Raw genomic sequence first — 25,130 nt, 5'->3', positions numbered from 1 at the left:
GGCCCTAAATGTTGACTATCGCACTTGGGAGTCACTAGCTGGCGAAAGAGAGAAATGGCGACACATCCTGTGGACTGGTGTGCACTACCACGATGACCAGTTGCTACAGCAGCTTGGCAACAGGCACCAATGTCAAAAACAACAACTCACAGCGTCACTTGGCAGCTTCACATGTAGCACTTGTGACAGAACCTGACTCTCAAGAATTGGCCTTCACAACCATCAGCAAAGGTGTGCGAGAAGACACCCCACCCAAATGGATTGTTTGGTGCGTGTCCATCATCTTTCAGAGATGGAAGGATGGCCACCAACAGTATCCAGTTCCACTTTCTAATCACTCTCTGGGTAAAGACGTTTCTCTGGAATTTCTTATTGGATTTATCAGTGACTAACTCATATTTATGACCTAAAAACAAAAAGTGCTGGGAATACTCAGCAGGTCTGGCAGCATCTGTGGAGAGAGAAGCAGAGTTAATGTTTCATCAGAACACCTTTTGCAGAGCCGCAATATCCTTTTTTTGTAATAGTAGAGACCTGAACTATGCACAATACTAAAGCAGCTGTGTTGTTTCTCCTGGTGGGCGGATCTGCAGTTTGCTGATTAATATTGCAAGGGGCCCATTCCAGCGGAACTGCTCCGCACATGTTCCAGACGTTCCCTCAGTCCCGGCTCGCTAGGTTGTAGAGAGCGGCGGGTAGTGGGGAGCAGACATCGAGACCCAGTGATGTGGGAGACTGTGCGTTAGTCAAGCACACAAGGAGAAAGAACTTGTTCAGTGCAACCCAGCGAGGAAGGAGCGAGAGTGCCGATGGTTTGCAATCGCAGTTAAGAGTTGCAGGAGAATCTCAGATGGCGTCTGATGTGAGGCAGCGGAAGCAGAGGAGAGCAGAAGGGGAGCTGGTGTCTGCAGGAAAGGAAGGAACCGGGATTGCTGAACCCAGGAAAGAGGCCGCAAAGATCAGCCTCCTGGTATTCCTGGGGATCGGCCTGTTGATCCTGGGGGCTGCAGCATGGAAATATTACCAGGACTGCGAGCGAGTGAAACAGCAAGTAAGAGAGAAACTGACACAATCCCATGTCTATTGGACAATGTTTGTTTCACTGGGGCTTGTCTATGCGGGGAGGGGGTTTATTGATGGAGCAAAAAGTTCAATTAATGCTCAAAGCAAATGAACATAAAGCAGACACTTGGGGCCAGTTGGAAGGAAGGGTATAGATGAGAAAACATTTTACTCATGGCTGAATGTTTGTGCAAATTGCAGACAGAAAGCAGTGAAGGGATTTGCAAAGGTTCACGTCAGCACGTCTCCTCCAGAACAGGCCAGCTCACCAGGGATTAGCCTGCTTCCAGTGAAACCTCCAACTGCAAAAAATATTTTTCTCCATTAGATCACATGCTGCCTTTTCTGTTATGTCATCTGTTTGGAACCTTCTCAAAAAATGGGTCATGTATTTAGTCCAGATATAGCTACCTTGAAGTAAGATCTGGAAGCCATTGTCTGTGGTCTCTGCCACAAACTCCACTCCCTCGCCCCCTGCCCCATCCCTCTCTCTGGTCACTCTCTGAGGCTGAGCCAGACCTTTGGCAAATTTTCCATCCTGTTTGATCCTGAGCTGAGCTTCCAGCCCCCACAACCCCTCCATCACCAAGACCACCTATTTCCACTTCTGTAACATCACCAGGTTCCTGCCCCACCAGAGCTAATCCGAAGCTGAAATCCGCATCTGTGTCTTTGTTGCCGCCGGACATGTCCGTAACTTGAGAATGTTATCCTAGCCCACCTCTCACTTGCACTTTCAGTAAACCTCAGGTCAGCAAAATCCCATTTGTTTTTTTCCCCAAAATATACTTTATTCATAAAAATCTGTAAAAAAAAATACATTACAAAACAGTTCCAAACAGCACCAAGTCAAAAAATACAAAGAGTGCAAAGGAGATCAGTTCCCTTCAATACAGGAGTGAGTTGCCTCACAACCCTTCCATTTCATTTTTCATGCCATGTCCATTTTTCAGCAAGCAAATATTTTCCGGATACAGTTCGAGGGGTTTTCCATGGATCCAGCCCCTCAGTTCAGCTTGGTGGCGGGGGGGGGACCTTACACAGTGGTCTTTCCCCATTGAGCCTTTGCCACGGCTGCCCCAAGCTTTAGTGCGTCCCTCAGCACGTAGTCCTGGACCTTGGAATGTGCCAGTCTGCAACATTCGGTTGTGGACAACTCTTTTCGCTGGAAGACCAGCAAGTTTCGGGCAGACCAAAGGGCGTCTTTCACCGAATTGATGGTCCTCCAGCAGCAGTTGATGTTTGTCTCGGTGTGCATCCCTGGGAACAGCCCGTAGAGCACAGACTCCTGTGTTACACAGCTGCTTGGGATGAACCTCGACAAAAACCACTGCATCTCTTTCCACACCTGCTTTGCAAAGACACATTCCAGAAGGAGGTGGGCGACCATCTCTTCCCCACTACAGCCACCTCGAGGGCATTGTGTGGAGGGGGTGAGACTTCGGGCGTGCAGGAAGGATCTGACGGGGAGGGCTCGTCTCACCACCAGCCAAGCTACGTCTTGGTGCTTGTTTGAAAGTTCTGGTGATGAAGCATTCCGCCAAATGACTTTGGCGGTCTGCTCGGGGAACCATCCGACAGGATCCACCATCTCCTTTTCCCATAGGGCCTTGAGGACATTCTGTGCAGACCACTGCCTGATGGGCTGGTGGCAAAATCCCATTTGTCCATCATTCCTGTGTTCACTGACCTACATTGGCCGAATATTTCCTTATGTTTCTTTGTGTTAAATTGTGTTGTCCCCAGACCCGGGTGGGGGGGGGGGGGGGTTGGTGGTTGCGAGTGCGTGGGTGGGAAGTGAAGTACAAAATCTCTTGTAGGCTGTTATCAACTGGTCAATGTTGGAAGTCCTCTGATTTGGAAACTAGACATGGCTAGGACTGGGCCAGGTGAGGCTGGAAACTCTCAGTGTTGGGAGTATCACATGTTAAAACATCACCATGTAGCCAAGTTACAGGAGAAGAGATTTGGAAGAAAAGGCTCCTTGCTCTTACATGGAACTTTGTTGCAAAAAATCCAAACACGGTTGATGTTGGTTCAATCAGTTGATACTGTTTACATTTAGAATATATTTATCTCATAGAAAGATGCTCTGAAATCCCTTGGCAGTGAAGGATTGTTCTTATTTTCTTCATTTGACACCAACAATGACATGTACCTCAGTCCAGAAGAATTCAAGCCTCTAGCTGAAAAACTAACAGGTACATTATGGTCAAATTATAATTACAGGCTGATTATATAAGGACTGCTGTCCAATATGGATTGTTCAACAGTTTAAATATGTGGTTTTTATTGGCACAAGGTAAAAAAAAAAAAGATGAATATAACCTGTTGTATTTACTTACTGTTTGACGCAAAAAAAATTGATTACAGTTCGCCTGAAAATAGTGACTGAATGAGCTGTATGTCTAAACTACATCAGATGTGTTGTTTTGTACAGGTATTGCCTCAGCCCCTGACTTTGATAGCAGTGAGGAGCCTGATCCTAATGCAGAGATGCTAACGATTGAAGCAAAATTCCAGCCTCTACTCCTGGAAACTATGACAAAGAGCAAAGACGGGTTTCTTGGAGTGAGTGAATCATGTTCCCCTTTTCTACTACTCTGATCGTGACTGTTGGATATTGTAAAGCTGTATAGATCTAGGTTACAAAATTTAGCCTAGCAAATGCCTTTCGAGAGACTATTCCTATCAGGGACATGAACACACAGGAGTTTTTGTTTATTTTATAAGTTAATTGTGATCAACTTCTGCTTTCTGCAGCTTCAAGTCAGGATGAAACTTATATAAAACACGATAAGTAATGTTTCAGAATACAGACTGCACAAGTACTTGTTTTTGCACTAATTCAAGGCCACAATGAATGAAAATGTAGATGTTTCTCCCATTCTGTGTAGGTGGTGACTCACGCTGGGTTACTGCTCCGTAAGTACGAGCAGTCTTCTAAAAGCTTACCCATTCTTCAATGTCAGCTCAAACATTGACTATTGACAGACTAGGTGTCACAACCAAACTCGATCCTGTCCTCAACTGGATGCACTTCTTCGGATTCGTTAGGTGGAAATTTGGTGTTGGAACTGTGGCTTATTACTTCTTGATCCATGCTTCCTAGTCTGGGCACGCTGATTTTATAGTGCTACACACACCCTAACCCAGCTCGAGCCAGGGATTGAACCTGGGAATGTCATGCATTGTAAGTCCTACAACACGTGGTGCAGTTTCGCCACTGAGCCATTGGAGTGCTAAAAGCTTTTAAGAAGCTTGGATGATGGCTTATCTGATGGCTCAGCAAGTTTGCACAGTGATTAGTTGAGCTGTATAGACTAGAAAGACCAGTATTGATCTGTACTGGTTATTAAATCTCATTTGGGGAGCTGAAAATGTTTTCGAGAGGGGAGGATTGGCCGGATTTCCTTTTCCCAGTCACTGTTCAGTGACCCTTGCAGACAATGCACATTTGGTTATTAAGTAAGGATGGGATGCCCCAGCTGTTGAATAGCATGCTGACAAGGTGTCAGAGTCCGTATGTGAATAATAGCCATTTGAATGAGGCACTAGAGGACTCAATGTGCCTGTCAAATCACAATCCAGCAAGGGGTCAATGCCTTCAGGAGGAGAGGGGAGAAAGATCAGTGAGGAGGAAACAAAACCATACTTTGTCACTGCTTCCCCTGGCCCTGTATTTCTAGCTTGGAGAGGGTACAGCCGCTTGTTCCTACCTCACACCATTTCCTTGACCAAAGTTTGGGAGCAGTGGACTCCCAATTATCAGATCCTTATTTGCTATGTTGTGTACTTGGCCAGGGAGACTGGGTGATCTTTCATGAATCGGATGCTGTGTGAAATCAATAATTCATTTCAAAAACTCAATAACTCTCAGTTCAGTCTTTTGTATTGCTGTCTCTTCCTCCTCAAATGGCCAAACAACTGTTTCTGGAATATGCACCTTTCACTTTCCAACTCTGGATAATAGATCTGTAAATTTCTTATTGGAATTTATTCACACTACATCATCTGTCTGTCAAAAGAAAGAAAGTGTCACATGTTGGAACAACTTTATACAGGCTATAACAACAAATCCAATTTAATTACAATTAAATGCTTTGCAGCAACTAAGATATTTAGCAAATACTACACAGCACAGTACATTTTTGCAATAATGTAAAAGCAAAATACTGCTGGAAATCTGAAATAAAAACGGCAAGTGCTGGAAATACTCAGTAGGTCTGGCAACATCTGTGGAGACAGGAGCACAGTTAACGTTTCAGGTCAGTGACCTTTCATCAGAACTCTTTTGCACGTTTGCCTCAATGGTATCACTCCCTATTAGCTGTGAAGTGCTTTGGAACGTCCTGAAGAGGTGAAAGGTGCTGTAAAAATGTAAGTTTTTATCTGAAAGATGTAGCATCGGTCTGCAAGTGACTCATTTATGCTTGGCTGCATAACGTCCAGCCAACACATTTTTTCAGTAGACTCTTCCAAGGTTTGCTTCATGATGTATGTAATGTGACAGTCTCTTGCCATACTCATGATATAAGAAAGCTCACAGCAACATATGAACTAAATGCTTATGGAGTCTTTACTTCCGTGCAAATCCTACAATTCCAGAGCTGTCTAACATTGAAAGATCCCCCTCTTTCATACTCTTTAATTCCTTAGAAGATGGAACTGTAGAAAATCATGATCAAATAGACAATAGCGCAGGATCATAATTAACCATTTTGTGAAGGAGACATCATGGAATGCTAACGAGAAGATTAATACATTACGTGGAGTCTTAGCCATTTTCGTACTTGAGTATCTACAGTTACAGTAGATTGATTTGAAAATTATCTGGCTGTTATCACATGAGTGCCCATTAACACAAAAATGCAGATATATTTATGATAGATAGTAATCCATTAACTTTATATACAAACCGTCTGACAAGACAATAGCTTAACTAAGATGGGATAAAAAGATCACATTGCTGTGATTGAAGCAGGTTTACTATAATTATATTAATTTAAGATTAATAAGTCTTTCTGATTCAGAGGCCATATTCTATAAATCCAGAACAACTTAATTGACCCTTGACTAGCCTTGGCTATTTTTATATAGATTGTGACAGTAAAGAAGAATTTTATTTTAAATTAATAAAACCTTAGAAAGGATGCTATTAAATGATACTTGTAGGTCCTTTTACCGTTCTTATACAATATGTTTGTTAGCAGTGTATTATGCATTTCAGAGAAAAGTAAGAAGATTCTGTGTTTCCTTGTGTTTCAGGTCTCCCATGGCTCTCTGTCAGGACTGAGAAACTGGAAGTCTGCTGAAACACCTTCTAGTGTGTTTAGTACCAGCCTGTTTAAAGCCTTCCTTCCTCTTAAGAATAAAGTAGAGCTGGGAGATGCATGGTGGATGATTCCAAGTGAGCTGAACATCTTTACAGGATACCTCTCCAATAATAGATTTTACCCTCCAACACCACAAGGAAGAGAGGTAACCTATTGCCCCCTCCCTACTCTTTATTCTTTCCATCCCTGTTAAATGTATATTAATTGTGTTTAATTGAATGCAGATGGTGGACACTAATTGGGGATTCATTTGAGCACATATAAAGAGACACTTATTGAAACTGTGGTGTTAGGAGGCGTATGCTGGTAATGTTTAACTCTGTAAATAAATGTAAGACTGAGTAAAGATTGGCTCCAGTACTATCCTTCACCAATTGGCTGTCCAGAGATGAACACTCCCCACCTTCGCACAGTAATGCAGCTGAGCTTGTGAAGTCAACAATCATTGGGGACATTTAATGATGGTGCACCAATAATTTCAGGCACTGTCCCACTGGATACCGCCCTTTGCAATATTTATTTAGTACTAAATCCAGAATTCAGCTACCTCAGTTAGACACCTAGAATTGGCCTTTATAGCCACTCCAGGCGCTGCTTCACAAACCACTGACCACCTCCAGGCGCTTATCCATTGTCTCTCAAGATAAGGAGGCCAAAGAAGAAGAGTTAGAAACCATGGCATGTACGAGGACCAACTTTTGCAGGTAGCACTCTCCTTCAGTACTCAGTACATTCATATTTTAGTGTGTTTTACAAAAATAAAATGGTTTAAAATTATTTATCATTAATTCAGTTTTCCATCCTTTTCAGATTATGTTCATTGTTTAGTCCCAAAATATTTGTAACTTTTATTGCATAACACTTTCAGTGCAATATCCTTCTGGTGAGGAGATGGATTGTGAAAGTGCATCAAAATGGAAATTCTCTTGTATTTGTGAGCAGTATCGGTTAGCAGTAGCAGCAACCTGGCAGACTCTTGCAGCATTGACTGCCATTTGAATGCTGGTATGTTTTGCCGGTTTATAGCCTGGCTACTGGAGGGAGCTCTTTCCTCCACTCCATCTATTGTATGGAACAGGGAACGCTGCAACACCATCCATTATATAGGGCAGATGTTGGTGTCCGGTGTCTAACTAGTTTAAAAAACCCAAATCAGGTATTAGTGAGGCACCTGCTTTCCAAGTCAACAAACAGTTCCTTCAGTTTTGGAGATCAGAAGTAATGAGAGGAATTATGTTGCAGACTGCAATTAGCAAATCTGGGAAAAATTGATCACAATCTGTAGAGCAGAATTTGGAAACTCACTAATGTTCCACCATGTCCTTGTGATAATTCTTCAGTTAATGTGCTGGTTTTCTTTTCCGAGAACCAAGCCTGTTCACTGATCTGCAGCTCTGAGTACAAGGAATCACCCAATTGATAACCTGTTCTTTTAGCATAGCTGGTGACTTGTGGTGCACTCTGAGTAACCTGCCAGGACACTGCTAGAAAGTTGGCCTGGCTGGGTTGATTTTTTTTTTGTTGCTGAAAGACTATTTGTGGGAGTGTTTTGTCTGCTCGTGGTTTGTAACCCTGCTGCTGCTTGGCTGGTTATTAGCTGCCTTGCGAAGAGCTGCTGATGACTAGGGAAGGGGATCAGTTCTTTGAACGGTTGAACTGTGCACTGTGGATAATCAGTTCTGCTGTGCCAAAGCCATTCTCGGAATCATCCACCAAAACCAAAGTGATTAACTAAACAGAGACAGATCAAAGAAATAAGAGAGGAAGTAATTTAAAAAATTGCTGCAGAGGTCCTTTGGATGCCCAGTGCTTGATGTCAGAGCCAGATAATGAATGCTTGCACTGTGATTTCTCCATGTGACGAGTTTCTGACCTTAAATATAGCCAAAGGATGAAGCAGGGGGCACAGTTTAGGAGCTTTCTGACAGGAGTTAAGGAAATAACTGCTTCTTGTTGACTGTCAACAGTTAAATGAAGTGCATCATATCTTTAACCCTGGTTATGGTGAAAAGGATACATTCCTGTAACCAAGGAGGTTGTGTAGCAGTCTTTTGGGTTCCAATGAAGGAATACCATTCACAGTGTGTGCATGCATGAGTCAGGACTTCTATGCCATCTCTTGAACATGATACAAGGTGTCTCCCTTTTAAACAGGTCCTTATTCATAAACTTCTGAGTATGTTTCACCCACGGCCGTTTGTGAAGACAAGATTTGCACCCCAGGGTGCAGTCGCCTGTATCCGAGCTGCCAGTGACTTCTATTATGACATTGTGTTCAGGTGGGTACCTTTCCTGTGTCAACTCCACAAATTGTTCCATAACTTTCTCCCCCGCTCCCCATTTTAAAGTTGTTTTGTTTCTGTTACATAGCAACAGTTCAAAAGTAACCCATTGGTTGTAAAACATTTTGGCATCTCATAAGGGCCCATTGTACATCTAAGTTTGATCCTTAGCAAATAATGAAACTGCCATCTAAGCTAATCCTGGCATTGGACAGTGACACTTAGTTTCTCTTGGGTTTGAATTAATATGCTACAAATGCATCTGCTTCTTGCAGTCGTATCTTTGAGACTATTGTAACAGCCCCTGGATTTGTGAATGTGTGAACCTTACACTGTATCATTCTGCGTTTGGGAAATGGCGGATGGGTAATGATGGTAGGCTCTTGTGGCTACTGACTGTGAATCCTTGTCCTGCTTTGAAAAAGGCCCCTCACCCCAACTCCGCCCCCCTTTAAATAAACATTGACCAAAGTCTCATCACTTTACAAGATGATGCATCAATGAAGACCAAATACTGTTGCAATTTTCAAAGCACAATTCCCAATATTCGAGATTGCCTGAGTCTAATAGAGAACCCTAAACCAACCAATCTGCTTGATTGCTTCTAGAATCTCTATTATCTTTATTCCTTTGTTTATTTGGAGCAATTCATGTGGTTAGAGAAACGCCAACCTGGCGTTACAGGGTTCAGGTTGGTAACTTCCCAGGATTCTCCTGGAGTTTCCAGGAATTGAAAATTAATCTCTTGGACACTGCTACTAGAAATCCTGGTGAAATATCATGGGGCGTTAAAAAACACTTTTTTTTATTTTGCTTGGGCACTTTTTTTATTAGTTATATAAATATTGGAGATGGGAAAAAGTGCTGTTTGGTTGAGGTCTTTGGAAGCCAGGGATCATTTGATGAAACATTGAGGAATACGTCCAACCCTATAGCAGATGGAATGAATATCTAATCAGTACTGATCATCATTTTGACAGACTGTTAGAGAGTCCATGAGAATGAGTTGTGTTTACGTTTCAGGATCCATGGAGAATTCCAGTTGAATGAGCCACCAGATTATCCCTTTTGGTTCACTCCGGGGCAGTTTACTGGACACACCATTCTTTCTAAAGATGCATCTCATGTTCGAGATTTCTGGATGTACGTTCCCAATGACAGGTTGGTAGGATTTTTTTGCTTGCTCTGTGTTCCCGGATGATGATCATTGATTATTCTCTGTAGGTGTAACATCTTTTTGGTCCATTTTATTGATGATTTTGTAGTAAGTTCCCTTGGATGAAGGTATCAGACTTGATTGAGTAGGAGCTACCTCACCTGTGAAGTCAGAAGGTTGTAGGTTCAAATCCCAGTCCAGAGACTTGAACACATAATCTAGGCTGACACTTCAGTGCAATACTGAGGGAGTGCTGCACTGTCAGAGGGGCAGTACTGAGGGATTGCTGCACTGTCAGAGGAGCAGTACTGAGGGAGTGCTGCACTGTCAGAGGGGCAGTACTGAGGGAGTGCTGCAGTGTCAGAGGGGCAGTACTGAGGGAGTGCTGCACTGTCAGAGGAGCAGTACTGAGGGAGTGCTGCAGTGTCAGAGGAGACCCTCTCAGGTAGATATAAAAAGATCCCAAGGCACTATTTAAAGAAGAGCATGGGAGTTTTCCTGAAGTCCTGACCAATATTTATCCTTCAGGCAGCATTACAAAAACAGATTATATCATTTGTGGGACCTTGCTGTGTGCAAATTGGCTGCCCTGTTTCTTATGCAACAGCTTTCTTTCTTGCTTGCGTTCCCTCTTTCTCTCCCTCATCTCTTTGTCTCCCTCTTTTGCTCTTTCTCTCTCTCTCGCTCATTTTCTCTTTTTTTTTTCTCTTTTCTATACGAGTGCAATCATATCAAGAATATCACAGGAAACCATGGGAGAAAACCTCTAGGAAATGCTTGGAACCAATCAGTGTTGTTAAAGTACTTGTTGAAACCTTTGATGGTTTCTCTCACTCTAAGTATTAATTCTCTCTGGGTAGTGCACTGCAATTCCTGCTGCCTTTTCCTTTTCCTTGTTTTATTCCTTCTGCTGGTTCCAATTATTAAAAAAAAAACATGTTTTAGTCTCTCCGTCTGCATCTCTGCTGTGGGCCTGTTTAAATTTATGATGAAGAACCAGACTGGATGTTGATGCCCAGTGCTGGCGCTGGCTTCTGCTGTATTGAGTGTTTCAATAGGGCTGTAACAACAGGTGCCAATAAATAAGGATAATAGCAGCCAAAATGCTTGGACTATGACTGTAAGCAGCTTAAATGGAAGTGTGAAACGCTGCTGAGCGAAAGGGTTTGTCAAGTTCCTGCTGACACGGAGACTTCCAGCGGGCTTCTCATTGACTACTGGACCCCCCTGGATCTGGGATCTGGGAATGATGCCCGTTGCTCTCTGCTGCTATTTTGTTGTAAGTCCTCACACACTCTCCTCCTCATTAATTCATTCTTTCTCAGGGCTCATTAGCTCCTTCAGACCTTAAAATCCAAACTTGGTGTCTCCTAATTCCTGCTGGTTGAATTATTTCATTATCTCTCTTATTCATTCGGGTGTCCTGCACTCCAGGTCCTACACCTTGATTTTCCCAATTTAGTTTCTTTTTAAAAGCTTGAAAATTAAATTTCTTTCTCTTCACTCGATCGTTTCAGGGGCTCAGTTCAAGAGTAGATTTTACTCCCTATCGGTTTCAGTCCCTGTCTCTGCTGAGTTTGATGTTCTGAGCCAGGGTTGGAGGGCTGGGGTGCTCCAGTTGGACTCACGATTCTCTGAGCTGGTGAGGGGGAAATCGGCTAGGGTTCCAGCCAGACATTATGCATGTGATCGTTTGACTGAAGACCGGATCAGCTGTGATGCCTTCCCTGCTTGCATTCCCAGAATATTGTGCACAAAATGTGACTAGTTGGGTTTGACACTATAGAGTGCTGCCAGTGGCCATCCCATTGTACCTAGCAAGAGTGACATGAGCTCTCCCCAAGCTTCATGTATTGGCAATTTCATCACCCAACAACTGTAGAGCTTAAAGTATCTCCAGAAAGACTGGTCAGCCATTAATAACTTGTATATATGATCTGCACCAGGTCTCTGAATGTGGACATGGAGTGGCTGTATGGGGCAGGCGAAAATGGCAACATGGAAGTGGACATAGGCTACTTGCCGCAGGTTTGTGGGGCTCTGCACTTTGTAGCATTCCATATCATCCAGGGAAGTTTTAATAGAGGCTTTCAAAATTATATAGGGTTTGGTCAGAGCAAATGAGAAGAAACTGTTTCCATCGACAGGTAGGTCAATAACCAGAGGACACAGATCTAAGAAAATTGGCAAAAGAACCAGAGAGCAGATGGGATTTTTTTTTTACGCACTGAATTGTTATGATCTGGATGGGGCTGCTTGAATGGAGAGTGGAAGCAGCTTCAATAGTTACTTTCAAAAGAGAATTGGATAAATACTTGAAAATATTGCAGGGTTATGGGGAAAGAACAGGGAAGTGGGACTAATTGGATAGCTCTTTCAAAGAGGCAGCACTGGCACGATGGGCTGAATGGCCGACTGTGCTGTGTGATACTATGACTCCATGAAGTTTGTATTATTTCAGGGGTGTAAGGAGAGAAGACATGCAGTATCTTTCATGTTTGTTTCTAGGTATATAAGTTCAATTTGTGTGGGTCTTTACCTGGAGAAAGCTAACTGTTTAATGATGAGTGAGCCTTTTAGAGAAATGAATCCCATTTGTACTTGTCCCTAAATTAATGGAAGATGAGTGAGGGTGAATTTTCACTTGCTCATGAAATAAAATGACTCAACAATATCTCAAACCATATCCTCAGCATTCTGATAAAGATCAACCTTTACCAAGAAAATAAGCATTCAGCTTTACTGCATTGTCCTCACTGTGTGGCAATTTGACCAAATATAGTCATGGTGTGTGGGGGAATGGGGGGGGGGGGGGGGGGGGCGGAGAAGACTGCCTCTGTGCGTGTAACAAAATCCTAAACCTATTTTGTAACCAACAGCTTTATAGTTTCATTCATGAGTGCAATGAGGAAATCTTCCTGTGTTAAGTGTGTGAATAGGGCTGATTATCCTCTCCTCTTTCAGAAGGGGAATAGAAAGATTACTGAGGCACAGCAATCTCTCTTCAATCTCCCTGACACTCCTGTTAGAGAGTTGCTCAGCCCTGGCATCCACAATCTATTGAATGTCTTGCAACAGTGGTCATCATTGTCAGCTATAACCTGATTACTATTACTGCAATATTATTGTGATATATATTATATTATATATAATACTACATCCTGCTTAATAATGACATAATTCAGTGGATTAGACCAATGTAACTTGAGCCACTTCAGAAGCTGTGGGTTTGGAAGCAAATTCAGAAAGTAGGACAAGAGTGAGAATGTATCTGATTGTGACCTGAATGTCAGTAGCAGCAGGAGAGCATCGAGCGTTTGGCTGGAAGCAAATCAGACAGCTTTGTAGCAATGAAGAGCCGCTTTGCATTGCTTCAGATGGCTGCCTTTGCCCTGTAGCGGCCTGTGCTTTTTCCCTAAGTGCCTGTCCATCTGTCTGTGATGCAGATGGAGCTCAGGGCTGCAGGCCCCTCTATTCCAAGCGTAATCGTTGACGAGAATGGTAATGTGATCGACAGCGCAGATGCTTCAGGGGAACCCATTCAATTTATTTTCGAAGAGATCGTCTGGCAGTCAGAAATCAGCTTCGAAGAAGCTTCCAACAAACTGGAGACAACGATGTATCCATTTAAGAAGGTAATGGGTAAATGAAATTGGGGGAGTGGTCTTAATACTTTTAAAGTCATGTCTGCTGTTTCCTGCGGATTGATGATTCAGCTGACAGGCAAGAGAGCACTAAGTCTGATCAGAGTATTTCTTTTTCAAGGTTTCATATCTTCCTTTTACTGAAGTCTTCAAACGTGCGAGGCTGGAAGATAAACTTGTGCATTCCATATTACTTTGGGGCGCACTTGATGACCAGTCCTGCTGAGGTGAGTCAGTCTGTGGTTCATTTACAATTGGTTCATTCTCGGTATACGGCCACCTCTGGCAAGGCAGGAATTTACTGCCCGTCCCTAGTGTGATTGAGAAGATGGTGGTGAACAATGCTCCCTCTAAGCTGTGCAGCAATCCGGAAATTCCCGCGCACAAGTTGGCCCCTATAAGTTACTGCGTGTGCGTGGCTGCGCAAAAGAATTTAAAGGGCCGCGCAATTAAAGAAATTGCTTGTGCACTGCAAAATAAATTAGAGGGTGTGTTGATGGTGAGCCGCCTTCTTGAACTGCTGCACTCTGTGCACTGACGGCACTCCCGCAGTGCTGTTAGGTAGAGAGACTGGGATTTTGACCCAATGATCGATTGATTGCACAAGTATGTAGAAGCAAAATAGGCAGTAACACTCAAACCAATTTTAATCATGTCACCATTTCAAACTTTCAAAATCTCCCATCATTTCCCTGCTCTACATAGATCTGAAAATGTGAGTTCTGTTATTTGAAAAGTAGAAATGAGCAGCTGCCTCGATGGCCAATTGGTTAATGTGCTTCCTCCTGTGGACCCACAGGAACCAAAGAGGTGCCAGGTTTGGTTATTGTTTTAGGCAGAGCCGGCCGCTCTCAACCTGGGCACTAGTCGGGGTACCTCTGCATTGGGGAGTTGAAAAAGCAGCTGCAGATGTTGCTCCTGATAACTGTCCAGTGGGTCCACCTGGAGAGTGCATGTGTGCAGACTGGGTGAAGAATGGCTGGTGGGCAGCAGCTGGCTTTTAAGGGAAGAGGGGAGAAAATGGGAACAAATTAATAAAAGCCCAGAAATCAAAAAGATGGATTAGGACATCTCTGAATAACGTTTTTTAAAGTTTGAAACCTAGACAGAGCTGTAACTCAGACAGATCATGGGCCACACTGGTGGAGGTGTTGGATAGGGGGGAAAAGTCCCCTCTCCTTTGTGTTTTGTCATCTTCGAATAGCTGCCCACAATCTAGCTTTCATTGGGTGCTTGGGAGATGTCAATCTTTGCTGAATCCAAGGTGCACAGAGCTGAGGGGGTTTGTTTTCAGGGGTGGAAGGAGCAGCGAAGGAAGAATAAAGTGTAAGTGAAATATAGTATTGTGTAGTACGTTCTTCCTTCTTTAGGCATGCAGTAAAGATTGGGATTGACTTTTCTCTGCCCCTTAATTAGTTAGTAATATTAATGCTGGTGGCTACACCTACAGTAGCCTAGACATGAGATGAAACTCTGCTCTAAGGCTCATCTCTATCCAGTTGTCACTGGAGCCCACACAACAAACTACCCCTGTAATTGGAGGCTAATTTACAATCTCAACTCAGGCCAAAGTGTGACTGGTGACTCATGGACAAATGGCAGACTGGGTGCAGTTGGGGACGCTCTTCTGAGGTTGGGCCAGAGTAGAGGGAGCTTTACTCTGGATCTATCTGCACTACATCTGACCCGAATGCTGTCCCAGAATGGAAAATGTTCCATTTCCCAGCACTATCATACCACACCTTGATTTTGAAATGTTGATTTTTCATTTTAATGTGTAATTTTCTGCGAGTTTATTGACTATGCAGAGCTGCAGCTCCATCAGGTATCTTCAGCTCCCAAAATGGAGCACTGACTACCCATATTTTGAGAACTGACCAAGTGTATTAGAGTTGAGGGAATTGAGGATCCTGATGGGTAAGGCTCAAATGGCACTGCCTGATAGAGGTTGATGCCCACTGTACCCAAAGTGGCACCAGTGTAAAAATTGGGATACTTTCCCCATGGGAAAAAAGTGAGAGCAAATCACGGACAGGGCAGTGACCTTGGTTCAAGATTACTCATCTCACAGTAATGAAGAGAGCAGATTTTCTGCTCCTCATCTTAATTCTTAGATGTTTGCATGACCTCAGGAAACTAGTAGAGGGTGAGAAACTTGCTTGCATTTTGAAAGTTGCTGTAGGGTTGAAGGGATAGGGCAAAGGTTCTGGTTAATTACATAGAATATACAGCACAGAAACAGGCCATTTGGTCCAACCAGGCCATGCTGCCATTTATGCTGCACTCGAGCCTCCTCCCATCCTTTCTTGTCCAACTCTATCTGCGTAACCCTCTGTTCCCTTCTGCCTCATACGCTTATCTAGGTTCCCTTTAAATACATCGATCCTATTCACTTTAACCACTCCTTGTGGTAGCGAATTCCACATTCTCACCACTCTTTCCTTCTAAATTCCCTATGACTTTTTGGTAACTATCTTATCACAGAATTGTTACAGTGCAAAAGGAGGCCATTCGGCCCATCGTGTCTGCATCGGCTCTCTGAAAGCGCAACTCCCTCAGTTCCATTCCCCTGCCTTCTCCCCATAACCCTGCACAATCTTCCTTTCCATATAACAGTCTAATTCCCTTTTGAATGCGTTCTCAGGCAGTACATTCCAGACCTTAACCACTCGCTGTGTGAAGAAGTTTTTCCTCATGTCACTTTTGCTTCTCATACCAAATACTTTAAATCTGAGCCCTCTCATTCTTGATCCTTTCATGAGTGGGAACAGTTTCTCTCTATCTACTCTGTCCAGAGACCTCATAATTTTGAGTACCTCTATCAAATCACCTCTCAGCCTTCTCTTAGAGTCATAGTCATAGAGAGATACAGCACCGAAACAGGCCCTTCAGCCCAACAACTCCGTGCCAACCATCAACCACCCATTTATACTAATCCTACATTAATCCCATTTCCCTCTCACATCCCCACCTTCCCTCAATTCTCATACCACCTACCTACAATAGGGGCAATTTACAATGGCCAATTTACCTATCAACCTGCAACTCTTTGGCTGTGGGAGGAAACTGGAGCACCCGGAGGAAACCCACACGGTCACAGGGAGAACTTGCAAACTCGCACAGGCATTGGCCAGAACCGAACCCAGGTTGCTGGAGCTGTGAGGCTGCAGTGCTAACCACTGCACCACTGTGCTGCCCTTCTCCAAGAAAAACAGTACTAACTTCTCCAATCTATCTTCTTAACTGAAATCCCTCATCCCAGGAACCATTCTTGTGAATCTTTTCTGTACTCTATCCAATGCCCTCACGTCTTTCCTAAAGGGCGGTGTCCAGAACTGGATGCAGTACTCCAGCTGAGGTCGAACTAGTGTCTTAAACAAGTTCAACATAACTTCCTTGCTCAATATATTGATGGCCTCTAGTTATGCTCTTCCCACAAGTGGAAACATTCTCTTTGTATCCACCCTGTCAAAACCTTCCATAATTTTAAAGACCTCTATTTGGTCGCCACTCAGTTGCCTTTTTCAAAAGAGATTCAGCCTGTTCATCTTTTCCTGATAGGTATAACCTCACCGTTCTGGTGTTGTCCTTGTAAATCATTTTTGCCCCCTCTCCAGTGCCTCTGTTAATTTTATCCTGTGGGTAGTGTTTTTCTAGGACTGGGCAAACTTTGCCACAGCTGTATGTAATAGTTCACTTCCCAGCTCCAGCTCTGGGGTCCTGTGGGGTTGGATTTCAGTGTCTTTTTATTTTGTGCAAAGTGAGCATTACTCTTGCTGTTCAATGTCAGATGCTCATTGTCATATTAACAAATTGAGACCCTTTTATTTCTTTCTTGTGCAGGATCAGGGCGGACTCTGCGGGAGACTGTTCTCGAGAGTTCGCCCGTCCTCTCGCTGCTGAATGAGAGTTTTGTCAGCAGCTGGTCCCTGGTCAAAGAACTGGAGGATCTTCAGGTAAATCATCAAAGGGCTTGAAGAGAGTAAATGATGAAGGTTGGTCGGTGAAACACCAGCAAATGGTGTAAGCTCTGGATTTAAGCTACACTTGTAACTGGAAAAATTAGAAGAAACATATTAATTCAAAGCATTGTTATGGTATGAAATGAATGAACACCAGTGGCTATTGATGCCACTACATTTTTGAATGAATTGGTGGAAACATTTCAAAAAGAGAAATATTGAGGAGCGTGGAAACATGTTCACAGTAGAAAGCTCTGGTGTTGCTAGAAGTGAACTGCATAGACACGATGGGCCAAATGGCCTTTTCGTCAAACAAAAAACCGTAATTTCTAAATGCATAATAATATTAAATTGGTGATTTGGGCAGAAGTTACTTTTTGGAGGGTGAACGTACGTCATCTTACAAATGACTCTTAACTCTTCAACTTCAAAGCAGAAAACACAGAGTTTATTTAGTCTTGGGATCACTTTGAAACCAGAGCCCTTTGGAGTTTTTGGGACTTTTCCGCTATTGAAAGATAAGCTGACACTCCATTCCACATTGATTTTGGGTTTCCTTCAATTTATCAAAGCCATTCACAACTGAATTTGTTTTTCAGCACTGTGTTGAAAAGTGACTGTGTGCCTTGTGTATGATCCTATATGAAGTAGGGAAAAAGGGAAGCTTCAGTGTGGGCATGTTCAGGAGTGATGTTTGCGAGTTCGTTTGCTTTTCACCCAGTGATAGCATTGCTGTAAAGAAAATCTGATTGTTGCATTTCTTAGCAGGTTCTTTACAGCCTGTTATTGGAAACCCCCAATTTAAACACTTCATTCTTCATCCATTCTGCACTTACAGTGCTGAACCAATTGATTTTGATTAAATGTTTAAATGACACTTGAAGTTACACATTACACAGTTGAAGCTGAGCTAACATATTGCTCTGATTCTTAGTTTAGCGATCACGAGAAGCCTTTGCATCGTTTAAGGAATGATATTCTAAATCTTAAAAAGAAGAAATTAATTAGTAAGGAGAACAGAATATAATTTACAGTAATGTAGCCTCTCCATTTCTGTTTCCTCCCCTTAATTCTGTTGAAATCACACATTGTTTCTGTGTTCAGGAGGTTCCATTAGCACTGCTTTCTAGCAGGTGCTAAGCAGCTGTGTGAGCAGTCCAGATTGGCACAGCTTCCCCAACTCCATTCCTTTCCCTCTGGGAGACGGCAGGTTTTTTGCCTCATGTCCCCACTCCCACACCACGACCGCCCCCCCAACACCCACCCCCACTTCTCCATTGAGCTGCCAACTCGTTTGGGAGATGATGGACGTGGACACAAGTTGTCTCACTTTGTGGGGCAGCAGGTTTCTATGTTCTGCTCCACCACAGGACCACCCAGTAAGATCTGCTCTCGACCATGCTGTGCGACTTTACTAACCCACGCATGGATGTGCTTGTAGTTAAATTCCAGTGCCCACAATTCGAACAAAGGCGCCATTTAAAATGAGCAAACGGGTTTATTTTAATAGCAGAGAAATTTCATACAAATGTGTTAATGCACTCGGTGTGATAGCAACCCTGTGCTGCCTGTGGGATGTTCTGCTGTTCACTTCTTTGATGTTTGACTGGACAATCAGTTCTTGTAGGGGGATTGGGTGGGTGGTGTTGGGGAGGGTGGAGGGGTTATATATTGTGATAGACCTTGCTATAAGTGGAAGTAAATGTGTTGCTGGTTTGAGGACCTGACATGCTTATCCTCCACAGAGAAAACAAGAAAATGAAGGCTACGCCCAGTTAGCTCGCCTGCATTTAGAACACTACAACTTTCCTGTTGAGATGATGATATCTTTACCAAATGGCACGGTGGTAAGTCTTGTCATCTGTGGTGCTCAGTTCAAAGCTGGGCTGGTATTTGACCTTATTATGTGAGTGTTTAGACCCCCGGGCCATTTGAATTCCATTATTTCCGTCAGAGGAATAATACCCAGGACTCTTTTCGATCCATAGTGTTTTTGAAAAATATCCAAACATTTAAAACAGTCATCAAACAGTCTGCACTTGGAGTGGCAGTCACACCAGATGTGGGGAAAATAAAGTGAAATGTGTCTGTGTTGTGATATTCAGTCATTGTGGTTTGAGTAGCTTTTTCTTTGTGACAACTAACTCACTCTTCAGAAACCACCTGTCATGAAATATGCGGTTCTCCCTTTTTTATTAATCTCTCCTCTCTTCAGTATTTCCCCCCTCTCTCCTGAAGGTGTTGACTTATGCATTATATTATGCTGCCCTGTGGTCTCTTGCCATGATGCAGATTATTCATGTGTGAGCCTAAATAATTGGGACTGCTCTCTTCCATTGGAGCTGACACAAATTGTCAGGACAGAGTAGAGGGAGCTTTACTCTGCATTTGGCTGTGCTATATATGAGCTGGAAGTGTTTGATGCTGACTCCAGGTTCCTGGAAAGGGAGCTGTACACCTGTAAACTGTATCATCAGAGCAGTGGACACCCATAGCAAATCTTAAGCAGGTGAATTTAACAGCCTCTTTCATAATGGGTAAGACAGAGGACAGTAAACATGCTGAGGCTCCTTTCTCTTGAAGAGAGAAAACTGGGAAGCAACCTGATAGAAGACTTTATCATTATGAAGGGGTTTGATAGGGTAGATGTAGAGAGGATGTTTCCACATTTGTGGGTGTCCAAAACTAGGGGCCATAAATACAAGACATTCATTAATAAATCCAATAAGGAAGTTAGGAGAAATTTCTTTACCCAGAGAGTTGTGAGGATGTGGATCTGGCTACCACATGAAATAGTTAAGGAGAATAGCATAGATGCATTTAAGGGGAAGCTGAGACAAGTACATGAGGGAGAAGGGGTTAGAAGGATATGATGAAAGGATGAGATGAATTAGGGTGGGAGGAGACTCATGTGGAGCAAACAACGGCATAGACTCGTTGGGCCAAATGGCCTGTTTCTGTGCTATAAAATTATGTAAATATAACTTCCTCGTGCTAACATCCCTCACCTTTAATGACAGAAAACAAACGTTGATATATATAGCTGTCCAAACCTGCACCATTTCAGAGGTATTTTACAAATGTGTTCATGTTTTAATTGGTTACCTGATTTGATAGATCTTTCAGCTGTTATTCCCAATATTGTGGTCAGTTGTATTTGGATCATGACTTGTGATTGTTATTGGCAGATTCACCACATCAATGCCAACTACTTCCTGGATATCACTTCAATGAAGCCTGAGGAGGTGGAGGGCAGTCTCTTCACTAGTTCAACACATTTCGAGGACCCCTCAGCTGCAGCTTATGTCACCTTTTTGAAGGAAGGGCTAGAAATGGCCAAACAGTTTGTACCGTCCTAACGGAAATCCAGCTGAATGAAACTGGTCCTTCACTGCAGATTTCAACCATTTTGTTGCCTGGTTTTAGAACTGTTTCACTGCACATTGCAAAGAGAATCCAACTGCCTGGGTTTCACAAAGCCTGACTGAGGATAACATCTGCTTGTTGAAACCTTCCCTGAGGAACTGCTTTTATCTGCACAGCATCTGTGATGTGAGTGGAGGTCTGGGTATATATTGAAATCTTCCTCCACTGCACCACATCTTCCTGAGTATGGTTGTGTATTAATTGTTGAAAAGGAACAGTTCCATTAGATATTGCTGGGGTGTGGGGAAGGAGGAAAGCTACCAGTGAGCATTAATCTGAACAGTTCTGAACCATGGCTGGTGTTTCTCAAGCCATATCTAATATAATTTTCGAGCATGATTTGGGAACATTCTTCGTGTGGATGGGTTTTTTCCCTTTCTCCCCTAACCTTATTTACAATCAGTTGGGGAAAAGGAGAAAAATTCTATTTCGAAAGCTTTTTTTAGTTTGTAGGATTATTTGATGAACATTGTGCCACATTTTCACCCCTCGTTCCTGGTGAAGTTTGTTAATTACTGACAGACTGCAGAACACAATGAGACAGCTCTATGCATTTCATATTTGGACTGTTCCTATCAAAGGACAGTGACCTTTGTATGTTGCTCTGCCTTCACGTGGTCACTGCCAGTAGTAATGGGCTTTGCTGAGGAATGGAGAAACCAAGTTGCTGATTTAGTACCAGTGTGGGACACTCTGCCCACTCCTATTCACTTGTGTGAATCTGGTTTCCTCAGTCTGAGGACACAATTCTAGTTACGGTTTGCAGCGTCATTGGTTCCACAGGTCTTATACAGGGAGGTTGCAGAGAGTTTCATGCCTCTCCCATCAGCTGCACCCCTATATAAAATATAAAAACCTCTCAAGAGATTCGATTGATTGCCCCTGTCCAAGCCTTGTTGTGTCACTTCTGATCTCATTAATTCTTTGCCCCCTTATTGAAGAGATAATGCTGTTTCTGATTGTGAAAATTCAACCTCTTCACACTGACATACATTTATACAGCTTCCAAGCTGTTTCGCAAGGTCAATGGGATTAGGGTGCAGGGGGCTAGAATTAGGACGTGGTGACCAAAAACACTGTCTCAAGTGTTATGTTTTATCATGTAGGAAATACTTTCCAACCTGAGGCTACTTTTACGAAGGTGAAAGATACAGATAAGTGCCAAAGACACAGAATACAGTGAATCTGGGATACAGGATCCACTAAAATAAAAGCAAAATACTGCGGATGCTGGAGATCTGAAATAAAAACAAATGCTGGAACCACTCAGCAGGTCTGGCAGCATCTGTGGAAAGAGAAGCAGATTTAACGTTTCGGGTCAGTGACCCTTCTTCGGAACTTCTCTGAAAAGAGCACCACTTAGCCCCATTCCCCAGGTCTTTTACAATTTTCCTTTTCAACCTTTTGTCTACTTCCTTAAAAGGTATTATGCATTCTGTTTCTTGTAGGGCATTCCATGAATCAACGCCCCTCTGTATTAAAAAAAATTCTCTAACTCTCCCTTCATCCTTGTGATGATCAAGCTATCAACTCATGGATTTAGGGAAATACATTGATCCCTATTTAACTTATTGATTTATCTCTTTAATGAACATCTCTATTCAAGCTCCTCCAAACCTCTGTTCTAGTAACAATGGAGCAATTAGCTCTGTAATGTGTACATGAATGGTTTTTAAAAAAAAGTGTGGCTGAACTTTTTTAGAAATAAGGGCAAGTTGAGAAGTCTGTTGCAGTGAAGCTGATGTTTTGGGCGAGGATCTGTCCCTTTAAGGAGCAAGTCACCCCCTTCCCCCACCACAAGTCCAGAAACAACATTTCACAGCAGCCTCCCATTTCCTGTAATAAAGGACCTAAACTGTAACATGACGCCAATGTGGGTAGGAGACGGTTCCTGTATGCATTTGAAATCATGCACACTTGCTTTAAAACCTGCAGAGCCAAAACTTTAATTTCAGAAGTTGGTTAAGCTAGGATGTGAAAAAGCGAAAGAGCCTCTGTGTTGCTGCACAAAAGCTTACAGTTTTGATGTTCACATCTCTTGCATTAATTTAAAAACTGCTTTATTTTAATCTTAAAAGAGTAAATAACGAGAATGTGTTTTCACTGGTATGAGGATCAGAAACCAGAGAACACATTTAAGATAATGGACAAAAGAACCAGAGGAGAATTGAGAATTTTTTTTTTTAAACATAGCAAATTTTGATGATCTAAAATGTGCAGCCTGGTGGATTCAATAATAACTTTCAAAAGGAAATCAGATATATTTGAAAAGGAAAAATTAGCAGGGTTATGGAGAAAGAAATGGGGGAGTAGGACTAATTGAATAGCTCTTTCAACGAGCTGGCTCAAGCATAATGGGTCGAATGGCCTTCTGTGCTATTACTGGTTTGCAGTGAATAGTTCCAAATGATAAGTAGAGACACCCTTCTTGAAATAAGATTTACAAACTCATTATCTTTGGAACATAGGAATTGCTAGCTGAGAAAAGACGAAGATCCCTCGAGTTCACCTACTAGCATCCTGGCAGTCACACAATACAATGATAATGGAGTTGTTAACTAATCATAACAATCAATCTCTATCAATTAGTCAACAAGAGACAGAGACAATAGATGAGAAAAACTCCAGTGGGGGAGAGCTTTGAAAACCATACGTTCAAAGCCACCCATTCTTCCTAAACCTGTTGTACTTACATGTCATGTCTCAAATTACTTGTACTGTATCTCAAAGAAACCTCATCTAATTTACATTTGAATGAATCATTAGCTATTTCCACCATCTCCCTAGTGCTTACAGATAGTATTGTGAAGACATTTTATTTCACAGTGCTGGACACTTTCATGTTTAAGAAAAGGGTGATTGCCTCACATTCCTATAATTACATCTGGTCTGCAGATGTCGACTCCTTTATCTCAATGCGTTGTAAAACACCAATGTGAATTCTGCCAGTGATGAAAGTTTGTGTTTTAGTATAATGCAAGCACGTGGTGCATTTGCCCTCAGTTTGGCGGCATACAAAAGCCAAGCCCAGGCACACCAGCTGCTTATGTTGGGTTATGAAAGCAGAAGAGCAACAGGTAGATATCACTGTCCTGGAACTGGATGAATAATCATGCATAAATACAAAAGGGTCATTATTCTCATTTTTCTAAAAAAAAAAAAGGCCTTGAGCTATTTTAGAGGTAGATGTCACTGTACTTCAAGCCTCTGGAGGTGCCCTGCAGGTAGCCATTTGATACATACTCCAAATAACTTGTCGCAGCTGAAATCTGACCATCACAATGCTGCACCTATGCAAAGTGTTATAGATTGTTTCTGTAATTAAAGCTCTATTTTATCAACTTTACAATATATTTATAGTAGCAAGGAAGATCAATGCTTAGTGTGTAGGCTTGACTTTTTGTACTTAACATTTTCATTTTTATACATTTATAGCCTGGATTTTCCAATCAGCATTATTCTTGTGGTGACACAAAAGGTGTTAAAATAATAGCTGTGGGGAAAATCTAAGCCTGTGTATGCAATGAGTGAGCAGTAGTTGAGGGTGGGAAGGGTGCTTTACATTTTCTAAAGAGTTACATTTTGTGAAGGCTCAGCCCCAAAGCCTGAGAAAGGACTGGGTTTGGCCTGATGTCAGTTCGTTGCTGTTCAGAAATGATTGCCTCATCTCACCCTCACTGAATAACTGTTGTTGCTGCTGCCTGGTCTCAATTTTAAATTTAATGTGTTTTCAAGTTTTTTTCTTACTGGGTTGCATTGAATGGCTGCCAATGGAAAACAGTAGGTAGTCAGTTAGGAACTCATTGTGTTGAGAGCATAAAAAGTCCCAAAACAGATTAGCCCCTGGAGGCTTATTGATTTCTGAAAAGACTTGTATCCTCAGCTATTCATGCAATAGCCTGGTCCCATCTCTTACATTAGTGCTGTTGCACTTCACCTCACCAGCCTGACATGTGCCAAATTGGGGGAAGTATACACCATGTTTTTAAAAAAGTATAGTCTCAACAAATTGGCTACACAGAGGTCGAAGGCTGGATCTTGGCAAGTTTCCTTTAGCTCAGGATAGTCCTGAAGAGAGGAAAGAACTTGAAGAAATTCTCTTGTTTTTGCTCACTGGAAAAGTACCTCACTTCCAGTGCCTACTGATTGGATGCTGGTTCTGTTTTGCAGGGAGTATCACAATCCGGACAACCATGAACTTTAAATTAAATTGTATTGAAGCAAAATATGTCTTGTACCAATTAAAAACTCTGCCAAATTAA

General features: G+C 42.6%; 1 protein-coding gene across 1 annotated transcript; it reads left to right on the top strand.

Annotated features, from left to right (window-relative positions):
• Positions 1-604: 604 nt before the first annotated feature.
• selenon (selenoprotein N) lies at positions 605-25,130 on the top strand. Its single transcript, XM_068011642.1, has 12 exons — positions 605-1,051; positions 3,146-3,263; positions 3,503-3,633; positions 6,331-6,543; positions 8,553-8,677; positions 9,704-9,841; positions 11,783-11,864; positions 13,283-13,471; positions 13,602-13,707; positions 17,324-17,436; positions 19,188-19,289; positions 20,631-25,130. Exons 1-12 carry the CDS (start codon positions 851-853, stop codon positions 20,799-20,801), a joined length of 1,689 nt encoding a protein of 562 aa, XP_067867743.1. The 5' UTR covers positions 605-850; the 3' UTR covers positions 20,802-25,130.

The sequence above is a fragment of the Heterodontus francisci genome, chromosome 31 (assembly GCF_036365525.1).
Source record: "Heterodontus francisci isolate sHetFra1 chromosome 31, sHetFra1.hap1, whole genome shotgun sequence".
NCBI lineage: Eukaryota > Metazoa > Chordata > Chondrichthyes > Heterodontiformes > Heterodontidae > Heterodontus > Heterodontus francisci.
This window is presented reverse-complemented; position numbering and strand designations above follow the sequence as displayed.